Source organism: Vanellus vanellus (genome assembly GCF_965231255.1).
Source record: "Vanellus vanellus genome assembly, chromosome: 18".
Lineage (NCBI taxonomy): Eukaryota > Metazoa > Chordata > Aves > Charadriiformes > Charadriidae > Vanellus > Vanellus vanellus.
Window position 1 is genome coordinate 8,608,014 of NC_138923.1, and position 21,329 is coordinate 8,629,342.

At 44.9% G+C, this 21,329-nt stretch overlaps 1 protein-coding gene across 1 annotated transcript; it reads left to right on the plus strand.

Annotated features, from left to right (window-relative positions):
* Nucleotides 1-219: 219 nt before the first annotated feature.
* On the plus strand, nucleotides 220-21,107 carry ADAMTS13 (ADAM metallopeptidase with thrombospondin type 1 motif 13; the record flags this gene model as incomplete). Its single annotated transcript, XM_082492564.1, has 29 exons — nucleotides 220-297; nucleotides 620-686; nucleotides 1,508-1,788; nucleotides 1,988-2,129; nucleotides 2,501-2,640; nucleotides 3,417-3,500; nucleotides 3,586-3,710; nucleotides 4,506-4,652; nucleotides 4,984-5,118; nucleotides 5,674-5,824; nucleotides 6,479-6,583; nucleotides 7,049-7,200; nucleotides 7,328-7,391; nucleotides 7,932-8,058; nucleotides 8,278-8,426; nucleotides 9,782-9,902; nucleotides 10,631-10,711; nucleotides 10,978-11,159; nucleotides 11,599-11,734; nucleotides 13,454-13,583; nucleotides 14,248-14,437; nucleotides 15,153-15,270; nucleotides 15,610-15,739; nucleotides 17,141-17,345; nucleotides 17,840-18,152; nucleotides 18,514-18,660; nucleotides 19,139-19,315; nucleotides 19,661-19,842; nucleotides 20,132-21,107. The coding sequence occupies 29 exons, from the start codon at nucleotides 220-222 to the stop codon at nucleotides 20,288-20,290; spliced, it is 4,218 nt and encodes a 1,405-aa protein (XP_082348690.1). The 3' UTR covers nucleotides 20,291-21,107.
* Nucleotides 21,108-21,329: the final 222 nt, after the last annotated feature.

Below are 21,329 nucleotides of genomic sequence, written 5' to 3' on the forward strand. Positions count from 1 at the left end.
AACATTGCGCAAAACCTCCCTCCCTCCAGCTGTTCCTGTAAAGCCTCCGGCCGCAGGCCGTTCCCCCCCCGGCTGCCCCTCTCTGCAGAGGATCAGCTCCCCTGTTTGTTTAACCCTGCACCCTTCCCTTCCGCTCCACGTGATGCCTTGGGCCAAACATCGCCTCCATCACCCCTGGGCCAGCGCTGACTGCGCCGCGCTGGTTGCAACTCCTCCAACATGATCATCGTCAGCTTGACGATCCGGGCGCTCGTGATGCTCCCCTTGGGGTTCTGCTGGCCGTCGGCTTTCCGAGAGGTGAGTCTGACCTCCAGAAAATGCAGTTTCCAGGAAGCCTTTTTTATTTCTAGGAAAAAAAAAAAAAAAGAAGAAGAGACAACACAACACGTGTTCTAAGCCAAAATCCATCAAACCTCACTAATCAAGATGATAAAGCTGTTTCCTCTGGGTGGCTGATGTGCAGCCCATGCTTAGTGCAAAAGAAAGCCATGAGAACTTGGCATCGGTACTTGTTGAGTTGTTCGCTGGCGTTCCTTCCAGGTTAGGTTCAGTTAAGCGATAGTCTTGTATCCATTTGTTTTTCTCAAAAAAAAATGTAAAGCTATTCTTCTTCTTGCAGAAATTTCTCGGCGCTTTGGATGTGGAAGATGTTTTGTCTTATTTTGGAACCAGCTCGGTGTCTGATGGTATGCAGGGCTCCTTCCTTCTTGATTTTGGAACACATCTGTCAGTTTATTTCTAATCCTATATGTTTGATAATGCTAAGAACACTTATTAACAAACCCTGATCTGACAAGCATTTAGCATTTCTGAGTCACATTTCTCAGTGAGGCAATCCATGTTTCAGTGTGAAAGTGGTTGAAGAACTGGGTCGGTATTTAAAATCTGCTGAAGGAGATATGATAAATCTTTTTGCAGATTTCTCCTGCAGTCCTCCTTCTCTGAATTGGTATTTTTCTATGAGATTAACAGATCCAGGTCTTCTGAGTGAGAAGCTTTAGACTAAGAATAGTTTAAATGCACTTGGTATTTTTTTTTTTAATAAACACATGGAGGGACTGGTACTCTGGGTCTGGATTGGTGGTAGTTCAGAATAAAGATACGTTTTAAATTCTCAAATCCTGAAAGCAAGGATGTTGTCTACTTGTGAGTTCACCTAGTGCTCATCCCACTGTCTCTGTCTGGATTATGATAATTCTCACTCAGTAATACTTAACGTCTGAGCAAGTAAAACTGTCTCAGCCTTTGTTAAATTAACTGTTCTCCTTATCGAGAGAGCAAAAGCGCTGATAAATCAGGAGTCGGTTTCAAAGCTGTTGTCTGTTCCTAATCAGATTATCCTCACTTTAGAATACATGAAAGCATAGAAGTTCGTTGACACAATGATCCCCAAAAGCCACAGTTGTCATTTGTATTTTTTCTTAGTGAGATAGATCATTACATTTGTTTTCTGTGTATGTTTCTCATAACTGTTCCTCTTGTTCTGGTCTTGTTTCATTTCTTTCAGTACCTGAGTTTGTTGTTGCTGAGCCAACTTGCCCTTGTAAAGAAGAACAGATTGAGCTGTCCTGTCGGATTCAATATTGCTCCGTTGAGGCCTGGGGAGAGCTCTATGCCTTTGAATTTCTAGAGGACCATGCCCTCCTTTCCTCTTCCTTTGTGAGCAATCAAGCGGTGAACTCTTCCTTTAGCTTACTGAAGCGATTCTCAGGCAACTGCTTTGCAGGTGGAAATCCACTGCAACCTCCCGGGGCTCAGTGTAGAGTCACTTACTGTGAAGGGCAGCTGGTGAGTATGCACTGAACTTATTCTTACAAGCGTTTACAGCCTTTGTAGGTTTGCAGCTTGTTGCGCCAAGCGTGTGTGAACCATCCATTTAATAAATCTGAGAATTACATAGGAGAAACAGGAAGGATATGGCACACAGTTCTCCACCGATAACAAATGTCTTTGGAATAACTCAGAGATGGAATTTCATCTCCTTTAGCAAGGAGTCGTCATTGCAGATGAGGAAAAGATTCATATCAGGCCTGTCAGAAACAAAGATATAGCCCTGCTGAAGGACCTCGGCTTCTCCAGACCCCACATTCTCTTCAGAAGTGCTGCGAGAGAGGCAAATACAGCAAGAGGTAATGTACATGGGGAGAAAGCCCTGCTTGTTCTGCTTGGAAGAGCTATCTCCTGGTAGTTGGGTTGCTTGCATGAGCTCAAAGTAATAATTTGTATCTACAAATATATAAGTATACTTAAATACATTTCTCACCTCACTGAGGTGTGACTAGTGTGTTTTCATTCAGGTATTTGTTATTTTGATAGCATAGGCATGTCATTAAGGATGCTGGCAGGTGAAAGAAAGCAACAGAAGCGGTAGACCTGAGCAAGCAACTGGAGTTGTTTTCCAGCTGGATTATTCTAGTCATCCAGGAAAAAACAGTGGATCTGTAGGACCTTTTATATTGTCCTGCATGTTAAACTCCCCGTGTGCCTTTCTGCTGTTCAGCAGGGTGGTTTCCTTCTCGTCTGCAGAAGAGGGCTGAGGGAGCTGTCAAACATCTGGAGCTGATGGTCGTAGCAGGTCCAGATGTTTACTTGTACCACAAAGAGGACACGGAGAGATATATTCTCACCAACCTGAACATTGTGAGTAGCTTTCCGTTTGGATTGCTGTGCCAGTGTGAGAGCTCACAGTCTTACAGGCTGTCCCCCATGCAGACAGACCTCTGTGAGTGCACTTTCGGAGGTGTTCATACTTACGTGCTTCTCGAACCAAGCACTGCTTTATGTGCAGGGTGTTCCTCTCTGCTTCTTTTGGCACTGCATAGCAAGCTTTCCCTTGTACAAGGAACTGCACGAGGAAAAGTGGTTGTTAGAGGCTTTGAGCTTGTAGCCTTAAAGCCCATGTAGAAAATATAGCTCTTCATTTCATTACTAATCTTCTTATGTCAGATCCACTAGCAAGAGTTTTATCACCACAGCCTTGATCCAGTCCCTGTTGCTTTTCAGATCCACTGAATTAATCTTACATTTTACACTTCAACGTTTTATTTCTATTACAGATTTTCTCTAAATGTCTCCCTTTGCTGTTATTTAGAACTTGTTTATGTCTTTTTCTCTGTGTGTGTATTGCAAAAAAAGTCTTTAGCATTCACTGTCCCGCCCTATGAAGCTGTTTTCCATGCAGATTCTTCTCTCTACTTCAGAGTATCTGACAAGTCTAACAACAGTTCTCATCTGTTGACAGATTTATTTACATTTGTAGTGCATACTTTAATGTTGTACTTCTCGGTGTTTTTATAGTTGCCCCTTACGGTTACCAGGTGTGTTACCTTTGTAGTGAATGTAGCTCTGTTATTGGGAACAGGTAGTGGGAGTCACCGAGGTGCCTTCTTTATTGAATCCTTTCTGTCTCTTAACAGGGGGCAGAGCTGTTGAGAGATGCCTCACTGGGTGCTCATTTCAGGGTTCATCTGATGCAAATGCTTGTTTTGAGAGAACCAGAGGTAAGCAGGGAAGACTATGTTCAAGCGTTGTCCAAGGAGTTGCTAAAAGGTGTATGAAATGTGCAGACATGTGCCTTCACTCTAGGCAGAGGTAAACATCACAACAAATATCACCTCCTCGCTGATCAGCGTTTGTGAGTGGAGCAAGAAGGTCAACCCCCAGAATGACTCTGACCCTCAGCACGCTGACATTGTCCTCTACGTCACCAGGTACTGAAGCTCCCCTGCCCTGGGAGGGGACTGGAAACAGGTCTGACGGTGTCCAGCTATTAGTGCAATAACAATGATTTGCACCGAGTCTTCCAGCAGTTGGGCATCAGAGAGTCTTTGGAAATGGGTTGATTCTCCTGTTTGGGGTTGATTCTCTGGCCCTTAGTGTAATGCAGTTAGTCAGAGGTGCTGTTTCTTCAGTTTCTGAAGGAACTGGAATATCCCTCAAACTCTGACCAGCTAGACTTGGGCAGACATTGTGTGCTTCCAGAGCAGCACAGCCAAACCCACTGCAGCTTTTTGTGGGCAGGAGAGTCGAACAGTAACTGGAAGTGAATACCCAGTGGTATTTTCTATGGAAGATTTCTAGTGCTACTCTGACTCAGACATTTTGTCTGACTTTCAGGCTCCTTGCTTTAAATTGCCTTGGCTAAAGTTGTCGAAGGCAAACTTTTCTCGAGTGTAATGGCTTTGTTTTGGTGCTCTTTTTCAAAGAGATGATGATACTGTTCTGTCTTTTGCGAATAGGATTAGGTCATTTTATTCTGTTCTGCTTGTCTGATGTCATGGGGATTTTTTAATGTAGAATCACCACAAATTTTGAACAGTGGGCACTTGTGGGACCTTGCTACTACAATCCTGCGCCAGGGAGCTCCATGTGTGAAAAGAAATGTTAGGTAGCTGGCAAAGTTAGATCAGGAAAGTGCAAATAAATTCAGTTGAATGTCTAGACCTGACTTTATTAGCTGCTGTGGTTCTTTGCTCTTTTCTCTGTATCTGTCTCCCTTACGTTAGGTTTGACTTGGAGTTACCTGATGGGAACAAGGAGCTACGTGGAGTAACTCAGTTAGGTGGAGTCTGCTCCTCCTTCTGGAGCTGTGTTATTACCCAGGACACTGGCTTTGACCTTGGAGTCACCATAGCCCATGAGATTGGGCACAGGTCAGTAGCAAAGCCCCAGAGCAGCCCCGTATGTTTTATTCAGGCAAAAACATTCCCCAGTTTAAAGGATTCTGAGGAAGGAAAAGGATCTCTTGGCATAACAGGGGGTTTCCCATAGATTATACTAAACTTTTGGAAATAGTTCCACGCATTTGTTATATTCCTGTGTGCTCTGTGACAATTAGAAGCTGCAAAGAGGAGAGAAAACCTTTGTGTCAATGGTAGAAAGAAACGCTGCAGAAGAGGTTCATCCCTTGCTTAGAGAAGAGAAGCTCTGAGGGAACCCAGCCTCTGGGTTTCTTCTCAGGGCACCGTGCTGCTTCTGTTACAGTCTTGGAATTCCCCATGATGGTGAGGGGAATCGGTGCAGCAGCAGCGGTTACATCATGGGTTCAGGAGGAAACCACAACAGCATCGACCTCGCCTGGTCACAGTGCAGCCGGGAAGAGTTCCTGGCCTTTGTCAGGTAAGGGAACGGTCGAGTTCTGTGTGCCCATGTGGGAGCGGTTCCCTGTGCTGGGAGCTTAGGAGAGAGCAGGGAAAGACAATGAATAAAATCGGACATTCTTGGAAAATGAGGAACTGTGCAAAGCTTGGGGTTTGTTTATTTCTTATCACTTGTGTCTGTTGCTGAGGTTAAACCCAGTTTGTGCTTCAAGTAACTGGAAATTACTTTGGTTAGTGACTAACATGCCTGGGCTGTGTTGGGCTTCTCAGACACTAGCTCAGCCTGGAAATTTTATTTAAAATGTCAGAGCATCTAGGTTTAAACAAGCATTGCGGGCTGTGAGCTGGCTGGGTGAGGAAAAGGCATGAGTTTCTGTTGTAACTTCAGCAGCAGGGAACTGTGAGCATCTCCAGGCAGCTGCTGCAGCTAAATCCATCACAGCCCACAGTAAGCATGTGTTGTCTGGGAAAGCAACAGCCAACTCCCAGAATGAAACTCAGCATAAGTTTGCAAACATGTCATTGTCCTTACTGCCCACAGCTGGGAAAGTGATATTTTTTGTGTTTCTATCAGCACAGGCCAAACAAACTGCTTAAATGACCTGCCGGACACAGACAGCAGCATCCCTGGATGGAAGCCTGGCTTGTACTATGGAGCAGATGAGCAATGTAAAATAGCCTTTGGGAGCGTTGCCACAGCATGCACCTTTGCTGACAGCAATGTTGTAGGTAGAACGTTTGTCTGTCTTGCTAGGGGCAGCAGGGGAATGTTCTGAAGCCAAAATTCAGGAAAAGGGAGCTGAGGACATTTTTATTATAAAGGGGTGGAAGGTGCTTTCCTGCCACAGATTTCTTGGCAAAGAACAAACCTTTGACAGGCTTTTAAAATGCTTCCCTTCTCTCTGTCACCTCCTACATCCACATAAGTCTCCTTTAAGGTTTGCTCAGTACCCAGAGCCTTCTGTCCAAACAGGGTGTTGGGTACATCTACTCAGGGTCCTGTCTTAGGGAGCTCTTATTCATTGGATTCCTTCAGCTTCCCCACCATTGCTCAAGTCCCCATGTCTGAGAAATGCAGCATGGCTAATAGCTGCCATCTGGATATGTTTCGTTAATGAGGAAGCATTAAGGTGGCTGAAAATGTAATTGCTTCAGTTGATCATCTTCGAGCATTACAGCTGGTGGTGATGGTCTTTTGACATGCCCACAACTTTTGCCCAATAGCAGGAGAAATGAGGGGACTTGCTTGCATTGTTGGGTAGCTGTGGGGAAACCAAATGTCTGGGATGCGCGCCATTTAAAACAGAGCAGCTTTTGGGACTGCAGTGTTGGTGAGCCTAAGTGACTCCCTGAACTCCCTGATTTTCTTGTCACACCAGGATATATGTGGAGTTCTCTCATGCCATGTACAACCAGGAGACAAATCTAGCTGTACTCGGCTTCTTGTTCCCCTCTTGGATGGTACTGAGTGTGGAATCAATAAGGTAAGGAAGCTGCTGATCTGATGATCAGAAGTGGGTGTAGGTGCTATGGAGCTCATTAGATAGCAGGACATTGTTGGCAGCCGGAAGGTACATATCACTCTGCCCCTCGGTCAGGGAGCTAAGGCCAGACACAAACTAGTACCAGCTGATCTTGGCGTTTCCACCTTGTCTGTATCTCTGGAGTTGCTTTGCAGGTCTATAGCCTATCATCTGAGCTCTCCTCCAAAGCCTTGCTTTCTTCTTGAAATGACTTGTCAGCTTTCAGTTTTAACCCCAGTCTCATGTTAGACTGTAGTTAGGAATAAGACTCTTCTAGCCTCTTGTGAGAAGGTGCCTCATTCATCTTGGGATTCTCTGTTACAGTCTGGCCTGCAAAAAGATGGGGAGTTGTGCCACCCCTATAGATCCCAGCCCTGCTGGGTTCACTGTGGTGCTGCTGCCAATTTTGTATATTCTTGGCCTTAGTGGTGCTCCAAGGGACAGTGCAGCTCTCTGGAGGAACTGAACCCCATGGCTGTAGTCCATGGGCAGTGGTCGGGCTGGAGCCCCTTCTCCTCCTGCTCCCGCAGCTGTGGAGGTGGAGTTGTGATAAGGCAGCGGTTCTGTAACAACCCCAGGTAAGAGGTGGGGAGCTGGGGAATTTGCAATGCTTCTTGACTGATTCAGGGCCATAGGGTCTGAGTCTTGCTCTTTGCTTGGGATGAACCTGCCTCTCTTGAGGAATACTTTTCCTGTTGTTTCCAGGCCTGCTTTTGGGGGGCAGGAATGCCGTGGCACCAGCACCCAAGTGGAGATGTGCAATACTCAGGTAACGCGGCTGATCGCATCTTCTGAGCTTTTTTCTTAATGCCATTTAACCCTCTGAAAGCTGTATGGTTTGGGACTGTACTTCTCACAGCTGATCGCTCTGGGAAGGATGACTAAAGATCTGTGTTACAGCCTCCATCTGTCTGACAACAGGGGAGGTATTTGTTCCACTGTGTCTGAAGACAGAAGTATTATTTGATAGCATTGTTCACGTGTAATCAAGCATTTTCTCTATGCCTTCACAGCAGGAGAGACACTGGGAAAATAGTGACTCAATAATAGTTTTCTTCAGAGGGACATTCTTATATTGTTCCTATTTTCCTTATGCATTTATTTTGTATAAATAGCAAAGATAACAGCTTCCAAACACAATTCTCTGCATATCCCGCAGCCTCCCTTTAAAGTGGTTTTCTTTATTTGCAGTTGTTTTGGTGTTTTACTTACCAGCTTTCTGCCTTTAGCTAGTGGGTAAAATGCTGCTTGGGATTCTGCGCTCAGTAATTTCCTTTCATTACCCATTACAATTCTCTCTGGGATGTAGGCCTGTTTGATGACCCAGCAGGAATTTATGGCTGAACAATGTGCCGCAACAAATTTAAAGCCACTGTATCTCACTGTAGAAGCACCATCCTTTTATACCTGGACTTCTGCTGTTGGCTTTGCCAAAGGTAAGGAAAGACTGAAAAACCATGGTTTCTTTGTGAAGGGAGCGCTTATGCACCTGTCTGTACTTTGAAGTCAAAAGGCCATTTCACTGATTATTTTGGTTTTCGTGTGAAACCTGGATACCCTTTCTGTCAGATCCTTTTGACTTCTTCCCATTGCTTGATGGTCAGCCATGTGCCTTTCTGAAAGTGTAACTCCTTTCTTCTGTCTGCCTCCTCTAGGGGACATGCTATGCAAGCACATGTGCAGGGCTCTTGAAAACGAGTTCATGGTAAGCCGCGAAGACAGTTTCATAGATGGAACCAGATGTGAGCAGGGTGACTCTGAACACCACGGGGCTTTCAATCTGTGTGTAATGGGAAGCTGCAGAGTAAGTCACTGGGAAATCCAGGTGAACCTCTGACATGTAATCTGCACCAAAGGAGTCGGTTTGCTAGGAGCAGGGGAAAAAAACATAGTGTCCCAAAAAAAAGGGCGAGCTCTTCTCAAAAGAAGAGAGTTTTGTTCTTAGCTTATTGGATGGAGTCCAACAATCTACTGCTCTCTCTGTGCATCCAATGCCAATGCCCTCTAGATAAGACATTCTGCTCATTATGCAGTAAGTACGTAAGGCTATTCATCCCGATCCAAGAAACAATTGGTTTATGTGGTGGTTGAGGAGACATCATTAGCTGTGCAGTTTGCATGGTATAAATAGCCCTATAAAATGCTGACTCTGTTGGAGGAATGTGACATGATTTGAACATACCGAGTACGAGGAGTAAAACCTGGAAATCACAAGTTGACAAATTGATTGTTGCAGTATCACTAATCAAAGCTGAAGTATAACTTTTTTTTTTTTTCTCCCCTGGATTGGACGTGAGAAAGGCATTCTTTCGTGATGAACTTGAATATAACTCCCCCGCGCTGTCTGCATTTTAGTAACTGCTCAATGGTGACCCGGTTGTATGTTTTCTGTTGTTTCTTTACATTCCCAGAATACACTTTTAACATTTTATGTTTTTCTCATTATCCTCCTGTTCACAATGTTTTGTAATGCACTGCCACCTAATGAACAGCAGAGGGTGTAGGCATAATCTATTCTGATTTCTGTTGTTCTATTGGCGACAGTGATAAATATGTATGTTACGGCAGCATCCAAAGCCTGGGATCAGTGCCTCTAGCATAAATTCAGTGGTTGCACGTGTTTTGCTGCTAAGCCTGCTGAGATCCTGCTGTAGCTTTGTGTAAATTACTCTTGTTCGTGGGAATGAGGATAGGATCTCTTTTCTGAGCTCCATGGGATCGAAGGCCAGGCTGAAGGATGTGAGCTAGGTTTGGGTTTGGGGGTTGGGAAGCTAAAGATTCCTTTAGAACCTGACATTCATGTTTACTGTTCTCCTGGGCTTCCCCCCACCTCCAGAAAGAGTTCGTAAAAGAGAGGGAGCGCAGAGCCTTTGTTTTAGGTCACAAGAGAAATCTTTCTGGGCTACTTCTTATGAGAAAGAAAGTGCCACACAACTAATGAAACTTGTTGTGCTCTTAGCTAAGCCTTTCCAGTCCCTGGCCTTGCATACTGCTGTACAGTGGTGGATCTAGGTAAAAATGCATCTTTGTCTATGTTGTCTTCTTAAATTCGAATTACAAATGAAAAAGGCAGTTTCAGGAATTCAGGCAACGTTGCTTTCATTCGCTTGTTTTCTTCTCAGAATAGGCAAGTCTTGACAGACTCTCCCCTTTGCTCAGGCATTCGGGTGTGATGGCCGGATGGACTCCAAGAAGGTAATGGACTCTTGCAAGGTCTGTGGGGGTGATAATACCACTTGCACCAGTATCAGTGGATCTTACACAGAAGGAAAAGCTAAAGGTGTGTAGTCCTCACCCTCAGGCTCACCATTCTGTGACAGCAGAATACTGCTTGTATGCTGCATATTTGTATTCATATTCAGTGTTCATAACCTTCTGTATGTGACTTCTTGTTTCTGCTTCTGCTTGATTTTATTTTATGGAGGATATGGTGATGGAGTTTGCGTAGTCAACAGAGAAGGCAGCTAAGAGGTAGCTGGGAGGTAGCTGTTGTGTAGGCAGAGTGACTTTTTTGGTCATAGTTCTTCTCTGGGCATGGACCAGAAATGTAGCCATTTGGGAAGTCCAGCAAATTGCTGGGAGCTGTGTCAGATGCTTCCTGAGATGTTAAACATCCACTTGGGACTAATCTAGCTCTTGCAGTATCGCATACAGATATTAGCAGAGAACATAAAAAGAACAAAAAAAAAAAAAAAGATGAGAATGGGACACAGAATTCAGTTCAGTTTTGTTTGCTGTTTTCACCATCACTATGTTCAAGCCAAAGCCAAGCTGATAGAGCTAAGGTTAGTGTGAATTTAGCCTGCTGGCCATCACTATTGTATCATTTTTTTATATTAGCTATATAACTCCTGTCTGCAATTAAGCTCTTTTGCTGCCTGTAAGGCTTGTCCTACAACGGATAACATGCTAGTAAGGTAAAGAGGGGTTGCTCTGTAATCCCCAGCCTTTTTAACAGAGGTACGGTAATAGAAGGTGACCGTATCTTCTTTCTTTCCGTCCTTCCAGAGTACGTTACATTTCTATCCCTGCCTCATAATACCACCTTGGTCCATGTTACCAATCGGAGACCACTCTTCACACATTTGGGTGAGTTGAATGAAAAGGAGAGGAGGGACTACAGGCAGAGCTACAACAAGCTTGTGAAAACAAGAAAATGAAATTTGGGAGGAAAGTTCTTGATGATGCAATTTGTTTGTGGGATGGTGTCCAGTGAGAAGTGATAGAAGCCATGCTCTTTGGGCTGCCTGACTTTGATCAAACTGGTTTCTAGCAAATGGGCAGTCTGTAGCTGTCAGCACCAGGGGATCCCGGTGACCATATCTCTTAACCTCACTGTACTTTTGCTCCTCTAGCTGTGAAGGTTAAAGGAGAGTATGTGGTTGCTGGAAAAGGAAAAATCTCACTGAATGTCACCTATCCGTCAGTTCTGGAGGACAGCCAGATCAAGTACAAAGTGTTTCTCACCAAGGACAACCTGCCAAGCCTGGAGGAAGTCCATGTGGATGGGCCAACACAAGAAGAAATTGAAATACAGGTAAATTAAAGTAGCAGAGTTGGAAAGGAGCCAGTCAGAATTGTCCAGGCTGAGTTTGTGTAGCTCTGCTGCAGCGCAGAATCGAGGGGTGGCAGGCTTTGTGTCCAAGGGCAGTGGAGATGGTATTCACTAAGAGTGATGGTGTTGCTCTTCTTGGGAAAGGTTGAGGGTCGGCTGCCTACAGGCTTCCGCAGGTCTGGGGGGTGGTTGTGTGGGGAAAAGCATGCCGCGTTAAACCTTGTGCTTGGCCTAATCTTTTTTTAGTGCCCTGCCCACAGAATTCACATGGTGAGTACTCTGGCTGCATCTGGCAAGAACTGGGAGTCATAGCATTGAGGCTCAGGATTGGATGGAAAAGGGGGACTAGCTTCTCTTATCTTCGTCCTAAGAAATGAGTCTGTGTTGATTTGTGCATTGACCACAACTTTTCCTTCACCAGGTCTATCGAAGGTATGCAAAAGAATATGGTGATGCCACCAACCCAGACATCACCTTCAGCTATTTTGTCCCCAAAGATAATCTGACGTATACGTGGATTCCTCAGCAGGGGCCGTGTTCAGTGACCTGTGGGGAAGGTGAAGCAGCAGTACTCAATCTTTACTTTTTACAGAGATCTGGGCAGACTTACAGTTTGCCTGGCTGGTAGTCACCCAGATCTTTACTCCATGAGCTCTCCTGGGCTGACTGATAGAAATGTGGCATCAGCAATAGATACTTGATTAGAACTTATTAAATAGCTGAACTGAATTTAAAAGCAAATTGCTGAAAGCGAGCTACAGTTGCCAGCGTTAAACTGAACCAATGAAAAGAGTGGTACAGCTTTTGAATTAAATTAGCAAATCAGCAAATGAGCTGAATCATCAGAATGATAGTGAAAATATTTGATCGTGAACATGATTTTTAAATAGGTTTTAACTGAACTTTTGGTTTTAAGACTAAATAATTTTCTCAGATTTTTCAAAGCTATTGAAGACTGTAATTTGAAGTTGGCTGAACATCAAAAGTCTGAGACCAGAGTGGTACCTAGTGTGTCTAAGTAAAGCCTCAGAGCTAATTATGAAACTTCCTTCTTAGAATTCTATTCCTGTGCCGTGGCTAATCCTTTCTGTCTCTCTGAAGAAATCATAATGCAGATTGTAACAGATCCCTCTGGTAGACGGTCTGACATCTTGTTTACCAGATAATACAGATGACAGTGGCAAGCCTCTCACGACTGTTATGACAAGGATTTAGAAAATACATTAATGAATACTTCTGGAAGTCAATCTATAGGACTAGTTATGTCTGGAGAGCTTTTCTCCAGCAGATTCCCCAGGTGAACTGATTGCTGAAACCCTGAAGTAAAGAACTCAAAATGCTCTAGAGCCTCCCAGGTAATGCAGTCACAAACAAAAAATGAGAAAGCTGGGACTTAAAATAACAGAAATTTAAGAATCTGAGCTGAAATTGCATCTTGAGAGCTGAAAGTGGTGCTCAGGGCCTCCTTACTAATAGACATCGTTTGAAAACAAGGAGGGTAGTGAAAAGATAGCATTGCTGATTGATTCTTGACATTTGCCTCTCGGGGTCATGCTCTTTGAGAGTCAGGAGTGCCTGTCTGTCTTTGTGGGTAGCTCATTCACTGCAAAGGAGACTCTTTACAGCTTTGTTTGTAACTTTTTTGAGTTTGGATTTTCACCCACTTTACCTGTTAGGTTTAGTATTGTTAAAAATCTTGTTTATAGCTGTAGTTCATGAATATTTCACTTCTTGCATGCCACAGGCAATGCAAGTCTGCAGTTTCTCTCTCAGTACCTCTAGTCTAGTTTTGGATATTGGTGATCACTTTGGGGACACTGGCACGGTGCTGTCTGGGTACAAAGGCTGCGTGCTGATATTACATGATTGGTTCTACAGAATGTAATTTAAAAATGGCTGACTGCTAGAGCTTATTTCAGCAACCTGTCCCTCATCAGTCAGACATCAAGATCATTAGAAGTAATTTGGACCAAATTATGATTGATATCCTTGTTCCTGCAAAAAGCCAGTTTAGAGCAATCTTTCCATTTTGGCAGTGGATTATCCATCAGACTTCTCATCTCCTGGGGTGTTCATCTTGAAAAGTCACTTTAAAACTCTTGAGGAGAAGTTATATCAGAAAGAAGGGGGTTTTGTGTTTGTGGAAAGTCTGCATTCCCCAATACACTATTTTCCTACACAGATGATTTGAGTAAAGCAAAATTACTGCATCTTCCTGGCATGATAGAGGTGAGCTGTTCACTTTGTTTATAACTTCCTTTCCTTTTGTATCCTAGGGACACGACCAGTGGATCATGTGTGCTTTGACCAGACAAAGAATGAAATAACAGAGAATCAGTGGTGTCTGGAGCTCCCACGGCCCCTTTCGGAGCACGAGCCCTGTGCCATGGAGCCATGCCTGTACAGGTTGGTGTTCCTTGAAGCTCAGCTGAATTCTTACTTTGCGTGTCCTTTCTCTGCCAGCTAACCCAGTCTCTACAGTCTCATTTGCATTGTTCAAGGTGGAAAAAAAAAAAAAAGAAACTTATAAAGTAGTTTCTTCTTAATTGTAATGGTGTAGTGGATCCCAAACCGTGTTGTCTTTCCTGTTCGCATGAGGTAATTGAGATGTCAGCTGAATGGAGGGGAGATAGTCCTTCCAATATTTTACAGTAGTCTGCTAAATGAAAATACTATGAGGGCATGGCCAGAAGAAGATGTCTGCTCGCATCCTTTCCAAGATTGTGCCAACAAAGATTTGGTCTTACTCCGGAGGAGATCCTTGTAACACAAGGACTGGAAAGAAGACCAAGAGCCAAGCCTACCCAGACATTGATCTTGTTTTAGAGTTTAGTAAAAAGTGATTACACTGTGAGCTATAGCTCTTTAGCTTAGGTGCTTTTAGTCCTAGAGAGCGGTCAGTGCAAGGACTTAAATTTCCAGCAGTTGTCCTCTCAATTGCATCCAGACAAGGCTTTTGAAATAAGGAAGCTGAATACTCTGTATGACCCATTTCTGTAATCAGTGGCATGAGTAATAAGCCTCCATGATCCAGATGAGAAATAGGGTGACACAATTACTTCCCATTCAGGTGGAAGATGTCTCAGAGAGATGAATGCTCTGCTCTCTGTGGAACTGGAGTTGCCCAGCAGAATCTGACCTGTGTTCAGTTTCATGATGGATTGGAGATTGTTGTGGATGACAGCTTGTGCCCAGCAGAAGAAAAACCCCTCTCCATTGTGCCGTGTGTGGTTAACGTGTGCCCTTTGGGCTGGGACAAAGTGAGTTTATTGGGTTGGCTTATTTCAGTAGTCTCACTGGGAGCTTTGCATTTGTGATCCACAGGAGGCTACCAGTTAAGAAGAACCACCTTATTACTGGAGTCTGGGAGGCTGGTTTATACCAAGGATGTCTGCCAAGTTAAAGGTTCATCCTGTCACTTTAGACAGCTCTGTCCCCCTTAATTTATGCTGCCAGATTCATCAATTCATAGAGATGGTTTGTTTAGGGCAGCTGTTGACTATGTTCCTTCTTGATTTCTCCTCTCAGAGTTCAACAAAACCAGAAACAGAAATAACCCCTGGTGCACTGGTAAATACCTCGCTGGCAAACAGGGAGGTTCTGACACGGTGGGGAGGACTGCTAGCAGGGAAGAGGGCTTCTCAGCACAGGATCACTGGTCCAAATCTGTACTGGGGAGCCACTGCTAGGTTTACATTTACAGATGGGGAAGATACTGCTTTAGGCATCTCCAGTCTCAGGTATCCCTCTTCAGGTAGTGTGAATTGGGGGGGGGTGGCTGTTGGATGTCCTTAGCTATTCGTGGTACTTATATGTTCTGCAAAAATGGAGAAAGTGCTTAAATGTGCCTCTTTCTTCAGTGACAGCAAATATGTTGTAGGCTTGATCTGGAGGTATCCTCTGGCTTCATTAGAGCGGGACCAGTGTGGAAAGCAGGTGCCAATGTCAGTCTGGGTCTTTTTGCTCTGTTCTGAGGAGGAAGATGCACACTTACTTCAGACTTCGGAGTCACTTGGGAATATCCAACTGGAAAATCAGACCGTGTATGTCTGGATTCCTCTAGCTGGAGAGTGTTCCGTCTCCTGTGGTAGAGGTGAGATCTTTCATTGCTGCAGGGAAATGTTACTTGGCTGTAGATGTGTGCTCAGTGCCTAGGAACCTCAGGAACCTGGTCTTTTCCCCTCTACAGTTCTAAGGGCATGTGTAGCTGTAGTCACAATTTTTTTGAGTCTGGAAGAGGCAAGGGTGCCTGGCTCAGACAAAGAATGGTTTAGAGGGCTGGCTGGCTGCTGCTTTGTTTTAGAGTTGGGGGAGATGAGTGCAATAAGTGTGCCTGGTGCTTGGACAGAGTCAGCTTATTTTGTACACACAGATGCGACTGACACTGCTTGGCTTATTTGCAACCCTTGCATGCAATTGCTTCTCTTTCTAGGTAAGACTCAGCTACACTATGTATGTGTGGCTTTTGACACCAAAGAAGAAACACAAGAAGAAAACTGTCATCCAGTGCCAAAGCCAGAAAGCAGGATGGAAGTCTGTGATCTCAGTCCCTGCCCACCAAGGTAAAGCAGTTACCAGGAGACAACGAGCCAGTGAGAGGTCTTTCCTTCCTCTCTCTGTCTCCAGGGACATGGCAAAGCAAGGGTCAAGCTACTCTGAGGATGTTATCTTCCTCTCCCCTGCTTTGAAAGCACAGCCAGCTGCAAAAACAGTAGCAGTGATCCATACTCAGCAAACTAACTGAGAGTCTTTCCTGGGCTGGTATCTTCTCAGGCAGAACTAAGTGAAGTTTTTGGAGTTTGAGTCCGTGGAAAGACTGAAAACCCCTTGATCTCATATTACCCTGGCGAAGTAGGCACAAATCCATAACTGCAAAAGATGGTGACACATTTGCCAGCCGTACAGTTTCCACATAGCATCAAGGAAAGTAGCTATAATTAAATGCTCTAAGAATCTGGGATAGCTGCTCCAAGAACTGAAGGAAATTGATTGTGCTTCCCTTAGGATTTATGGTATCGCAGACTGCACTCAGTGGGGTGACTGGTGATCTCTCAAACATGAAGCAGTGTGTATGCGTGCATTAACACAATTCCAGGTGTGCTTCCATAGACTGGTTGGATTTAAAATCCAGGGAAGATGGGTGACAGCTGGAGGTGCTCACCGGTAGCTGCGTTATTCCCAGGTGGCATTACAAAATGGGCTCGTGCAGTGTAAGCTGTGGAGGAGGTGTGATACACAAGGTCCTCTACTGTGCAAGGGAGACCGGGGAAAAGGCAGACTAGATTGTGGCAGACGCCCAGTGTGATGGTTTGCCTTACCTAGAGGAGCAGGAGCTGTGTAATTTGGACCTGTGCCCTCCAAGGTCAAAATAGCCATATGGGCCACAAGAGCACGCACTGGGGAAGAGCAGTTATCCGTGAACGTGTATGGTGGAATCTAGGGTATGGCTTAGGTTTGATAAATGGGGCAGAGCTTGCCCTGCCTTAGTTGCTGTGGGACTGGAAAGCCACTGGCATCTGAACTTCTTTTACGTGCTACAGGATGCCGCTCCCAGGATGAAATACCTTGGGCCGGTTTCTGATCTGACTGTTCAGAGTGGTGTGCATTTTGGAGGGAGATAAAATTGTTTTTGCAGTTAAGCCTGTGTGTGTCACCCTAGGGAAGACTGTAAAGGACTCAGAGTAAGACTCAGTGTATTTTTCGAGTCTGCAGGCTTATGCAACTGTGAATGCCTTCTGTTTGGGTCCAACTCCAAAACTGCTCTGGAGTGCCCAGCCTTGTTTCACAGGCTGCCTTCTAAGTACCACAGGCAGCAAAACGTGTGAGGCGGAGTGGTGAAGAAAGCTGCCGACAAGCAGAAGGGGGAAGGATGAGGGAGTTGCAGTGCATTTTCTACAGTGAGAGGTAGTAGAGGATGGGGATTCCTCACTAACTTAATTCTTCTCCTCCGTGTCCTCTGTCAGATGGAAGGTAACTCCAGCTGGCCCCTGTTCCTCCAGCTGTGGGCTCGGCTTAGCTGTTCAGCTGGTCACCTGTGTGCAGATTCACCACGGCAAGGAGATTTTGCTGGAGGAGCGTTTGTGTCCAGTGGCAGAGAAGCCCCTTACCAGCGTCCCCTGTGTCATACGAATGTGTTCTTATGAATGGAGCTTCAGCGAGTGGACAGAGGTATCTGCTCCTATTCAGATCAGCACATGGTGTCTAGTGCAGTGGTTTTATAGCTGTTCACTCCCCTAAAGCGTGCAGCGAAGAAAACCAGTTCTGCCTTGTATATTTACTTCCCACAGAAATGCTAAACTGTTTCTAGGGATGTTTTCCACCCTTTCCGCTGTCCTACGTTTAGCAGCTGTAGGTTTGTTTCCCATGTTTCTCAGGTTTTATATGCAGTTTAAAAATGGTCTTTGGCATGTTTGCTTCTGGAAGGCATATCGTTCTGGAATTTTTGAGAAGTGGTTCAGTTCAAAGATATAGTTTGGAAGATCCCTGGGATGTGGGCCATATTATAGCTGATGAAACTAGAGCACTGAAAGGGCAAGTGATAGAAACAGCATCAGTGAACAAAAGATCAGCCCCTCAGATCATGCCTGAGCCAATAAGTGTATTTATTTCTAAATACCAACTGAAACACATGTGTAAAGGCCTGTGGGTTTCTTCCTCTGCAGTGTTCAACTTCATGTGGGAATGGCATTCAGACACGGCAGGATTTCTGCCTCAACCTGTTAACCCGTAAGCACGTGAACCCCATCTTCTGCAGGCACTTCCCCAAGGCCATTGTGGTACGTGGCTGCTCCGCAGGGCCCTGTCCTGAGCAGGTGATGGGGAACGGGTCCCATGGAGCACAACTGCAGACAGTGACACCAGCTGCACATCCGACAACAGCTGCAACTGCCAAAGAGGCGAGATACAAGGACCTGGATCTTCCTCCATCTGCTGTGCCAGCTGTGCCTCAGGAACACACAAAGGAGACCAGTGGAGGTGAGTAGGACACTACCAAAAGGTAGAGAGGTCGGTGCTTCCTGCACACAGCTGGGCTGTGGTGGTCATACTGCTGTACAGGGACAGGAACGTGGGAGGGAATACTCCTGGTTAGGAGAGACAACATGCTGCTCCTTCCAGCATGCCATGAGCTAGGAACAATGACTCCCTTCCCTGGGCTTCACAAAGCTCTTCTGACTTGGGATTCCTTGGGGCAGCAGCTGGCTCTTCCCGTGCTTTACCTGGAAGGTGGGCAAACTGTTGGCACTTGTCTGTTCGTTGTGCCACGAGGGAATGGGAACTGTATTTCAGCAGCTCTACTTCCTTCTGGATGTGTTTCTCATCTGTCTTTGCTGTACAGGTGTCTGTGGAAAGCTCTTTCTTAATGCCACTGGGGTCATCAACATGATGGGTGGAGAGAGCAGCGACTGCACTGTGGCCATCGGACGTCCTCTTGGGGAGGAGATAACAGTCAGCGTCCTGGAGAGCTCCCTCAATTGCAGTGCAGGTACGGTCCAGTCCAGGGTGTGCTGGAGAGTAGCCTGGCCCTTTTGGGAAATCTGCGCCTCATTTGCTTGTGTGCTTTTGGTGCCCTGAATGGTTCTTGCTGCCTTGGAGCCTATGTAAGCTCTGAAACCGAGTCTTTCTGTCCCACCAAGTCTTTGCCAGCTAGGACTAAATGAAGATCATGCCTTTCCTCCCCTTACATAATGTTTTCTTACCTGTTTTATTGATAGATACTGGATGAAAGGATTTTATGGGTTTAAAGAAGCTGATTGCTTTGGCCTGTTATAAAGTCTCTCTGTAATATACCCTCTTTCTGGAATGAGTACAGTTAGATTAGTTAACTGGACTGTTTTCGTGACAGATTTTGATAAGATAGGGACAAGATGCAGAAATTACTTGATTCCAGACCTATGTAAGATAGGTTGCAGCCGTTTACTTAAAGTACAAGTGTTTCTAGTCCCTGTGCTCTTCCATTCCAGGTGAGGTAGTGCTGTTTTCTGGGCGAATGATGTGGCGGACAGGCTGCAGGAAGCTCCCTTTGTCACTGATAAATTCCAGAACGAATACACTGATTGTGAAACAGCGTGTTTTGCTGCCAGGAAATGGGGTCATTCTTCAGTACAACAGCAGAACTGCAACTAAAAAATATTACCAAGGTACCTTATTGAAAGCTTTGCTATTGCTTTAGGTTAAGGCACACGTGACAATGCCCCCAGAATTCCACAGGTCATGGCTGCCTATGGAAATCTGTGGAAACCTTGCTTCATCTTTAGCAGCGAAAAAGCCCCTGATTGAGGAGTGTTGGAATTAATATTACTTGTGGACTACCCCCCCATTTTAAAGGCAAGCCTTCTGCAGGTGTTTGCTGATGCTGGGAGGTTCCCAGATGAAAATCCTTAGAGAAACTTTTCTGCCTGTGTTTAATTTAAATGATTTCTGTCTTGGAGATGCTGGACATTTCTCTAAATCATTTTCTTTTCTGCTCCCTTTCCCCCTCTCAGACTGTGACAAGCAGCTGTTTGGTCCCCAAGGTGAAATAGAGAATCCCGGGCAATTGCCTGATCAACAACAAGTAGTGTGTCGGACCTTCATCAATGTGGCTCCTCAGCATCGCATAGCTATCCGTGCCCTATATATTGACCTGGGCAATGAGAGCAACCAAACACATTTTAATTACGTCCTGGTGAGTCAGAAACCTAAAGGGGATTGTTTGGATGGGTATGAACACATCTCCTCATTAGATGTTTCCATCTAGATGCAAAGTTCAGTCACTAATCCTAGAGGGTCACACTGATCTCTGTTATGTGAATGTAGATGTGAATGAGCACTGCTGATGCCCACTGTATTTCTTCTAACCTTGGCACAGGGCAGCTTTTCCCCCTGAGTGACCAATTTGCAAGTCCCCAGTATTTTGTGGGTACTTTATACTTGTAGGCTGCTGTGATATAATGGTTTGGTCTTTCTTGATGCAGGTCCGTGATGTAAGCACCATGAAGACGATGGTGTTCCATGGGAAACAACAATTTTTCTGGCAATCAACTGGAAGCCAAGCTGAAATTGAATTTCATGAAAATGTTAAGGATCACCGAACCAGTTTCTGGGCTGAATATCATGCTATTGAGCCCAAATAAAAGGGGCCAGGGCCCCTGCAGTGAGAAAGGCCGTGGTCCAGTTGGTCACTGCTGCCTGTGCACTGCTTGAGGTCACACGAGTCGTTTAATCTTTTTGCAACTGTTCCCCCATCTATTGAGTAAGAACAATAATATCTACTGATTCCTTTGGGATCTCAGTTAATATCTATAAAGGTTATGTAAAAGACATGTAACTACCAAGTATTTAGCAAATAGTCCTCATACAGATTTTCTGCCTGTGTCGATTGGTATTAATGCAGTTTACATGTCTGCAGTTGGTGACTTGGACACTGAAGACTCAGGGTCCTGCTTCTGTAATACACTGCGACCTTTTAGGATAGTCATTTAATTTCTCAGCGGCTCAGTGTCCCATTACAAACCTCTGTATACCAGAAGTAGCTACGATTATGGCTTACCTGTTAAGTTCACTCTCCTGCAGTGTAAATTCCCCTTAAAACTGAGGCCCGTTGGAATTCTGGAATGTTATAAATAAAGCAAAGATGTGTACGAGGACGAACTGCTAGCACAAGAAGACTGGACAAATGTGTGGGGGCAAGACAGTTTATTTGCCCAGGAGGGTAGTGAAACAGTAGGAGATGACACCCAGAAAGCTGATGGACTCACCATCCTTGAGTGTTTTTAAGCGAGACCAAGGCACAGCTGACCTGGTCAAGCCCTGGTGACAGTTGGCTTTGTATGGGAGGACTAAATGACATCCAGAGGTCCCTCCGCAGCCACCCCTTCTGTGGTTCTACTATTATATATGTGACAGTGATACCAGTACGTCTTTTCTATGGGAAAATAAAAGAATTCTGTCTCTTAATGATGGGTTTGGTGCCAAGACATATTTACTCAGATAAGAACAGTAGCTGTGCTATTAATCTGCTTGTATCTTCGTCTCGCAGGAACTGTGCAACACGAGATTGTTGAGACTACATGATACAAGTTGTAGCAGGAAGAGGTAATTTAGAGCACAGTGACAAATATTCACTCAAGTTTGATTTAAGTACATATTTTAGGTTGTTTTTATTTAATATCT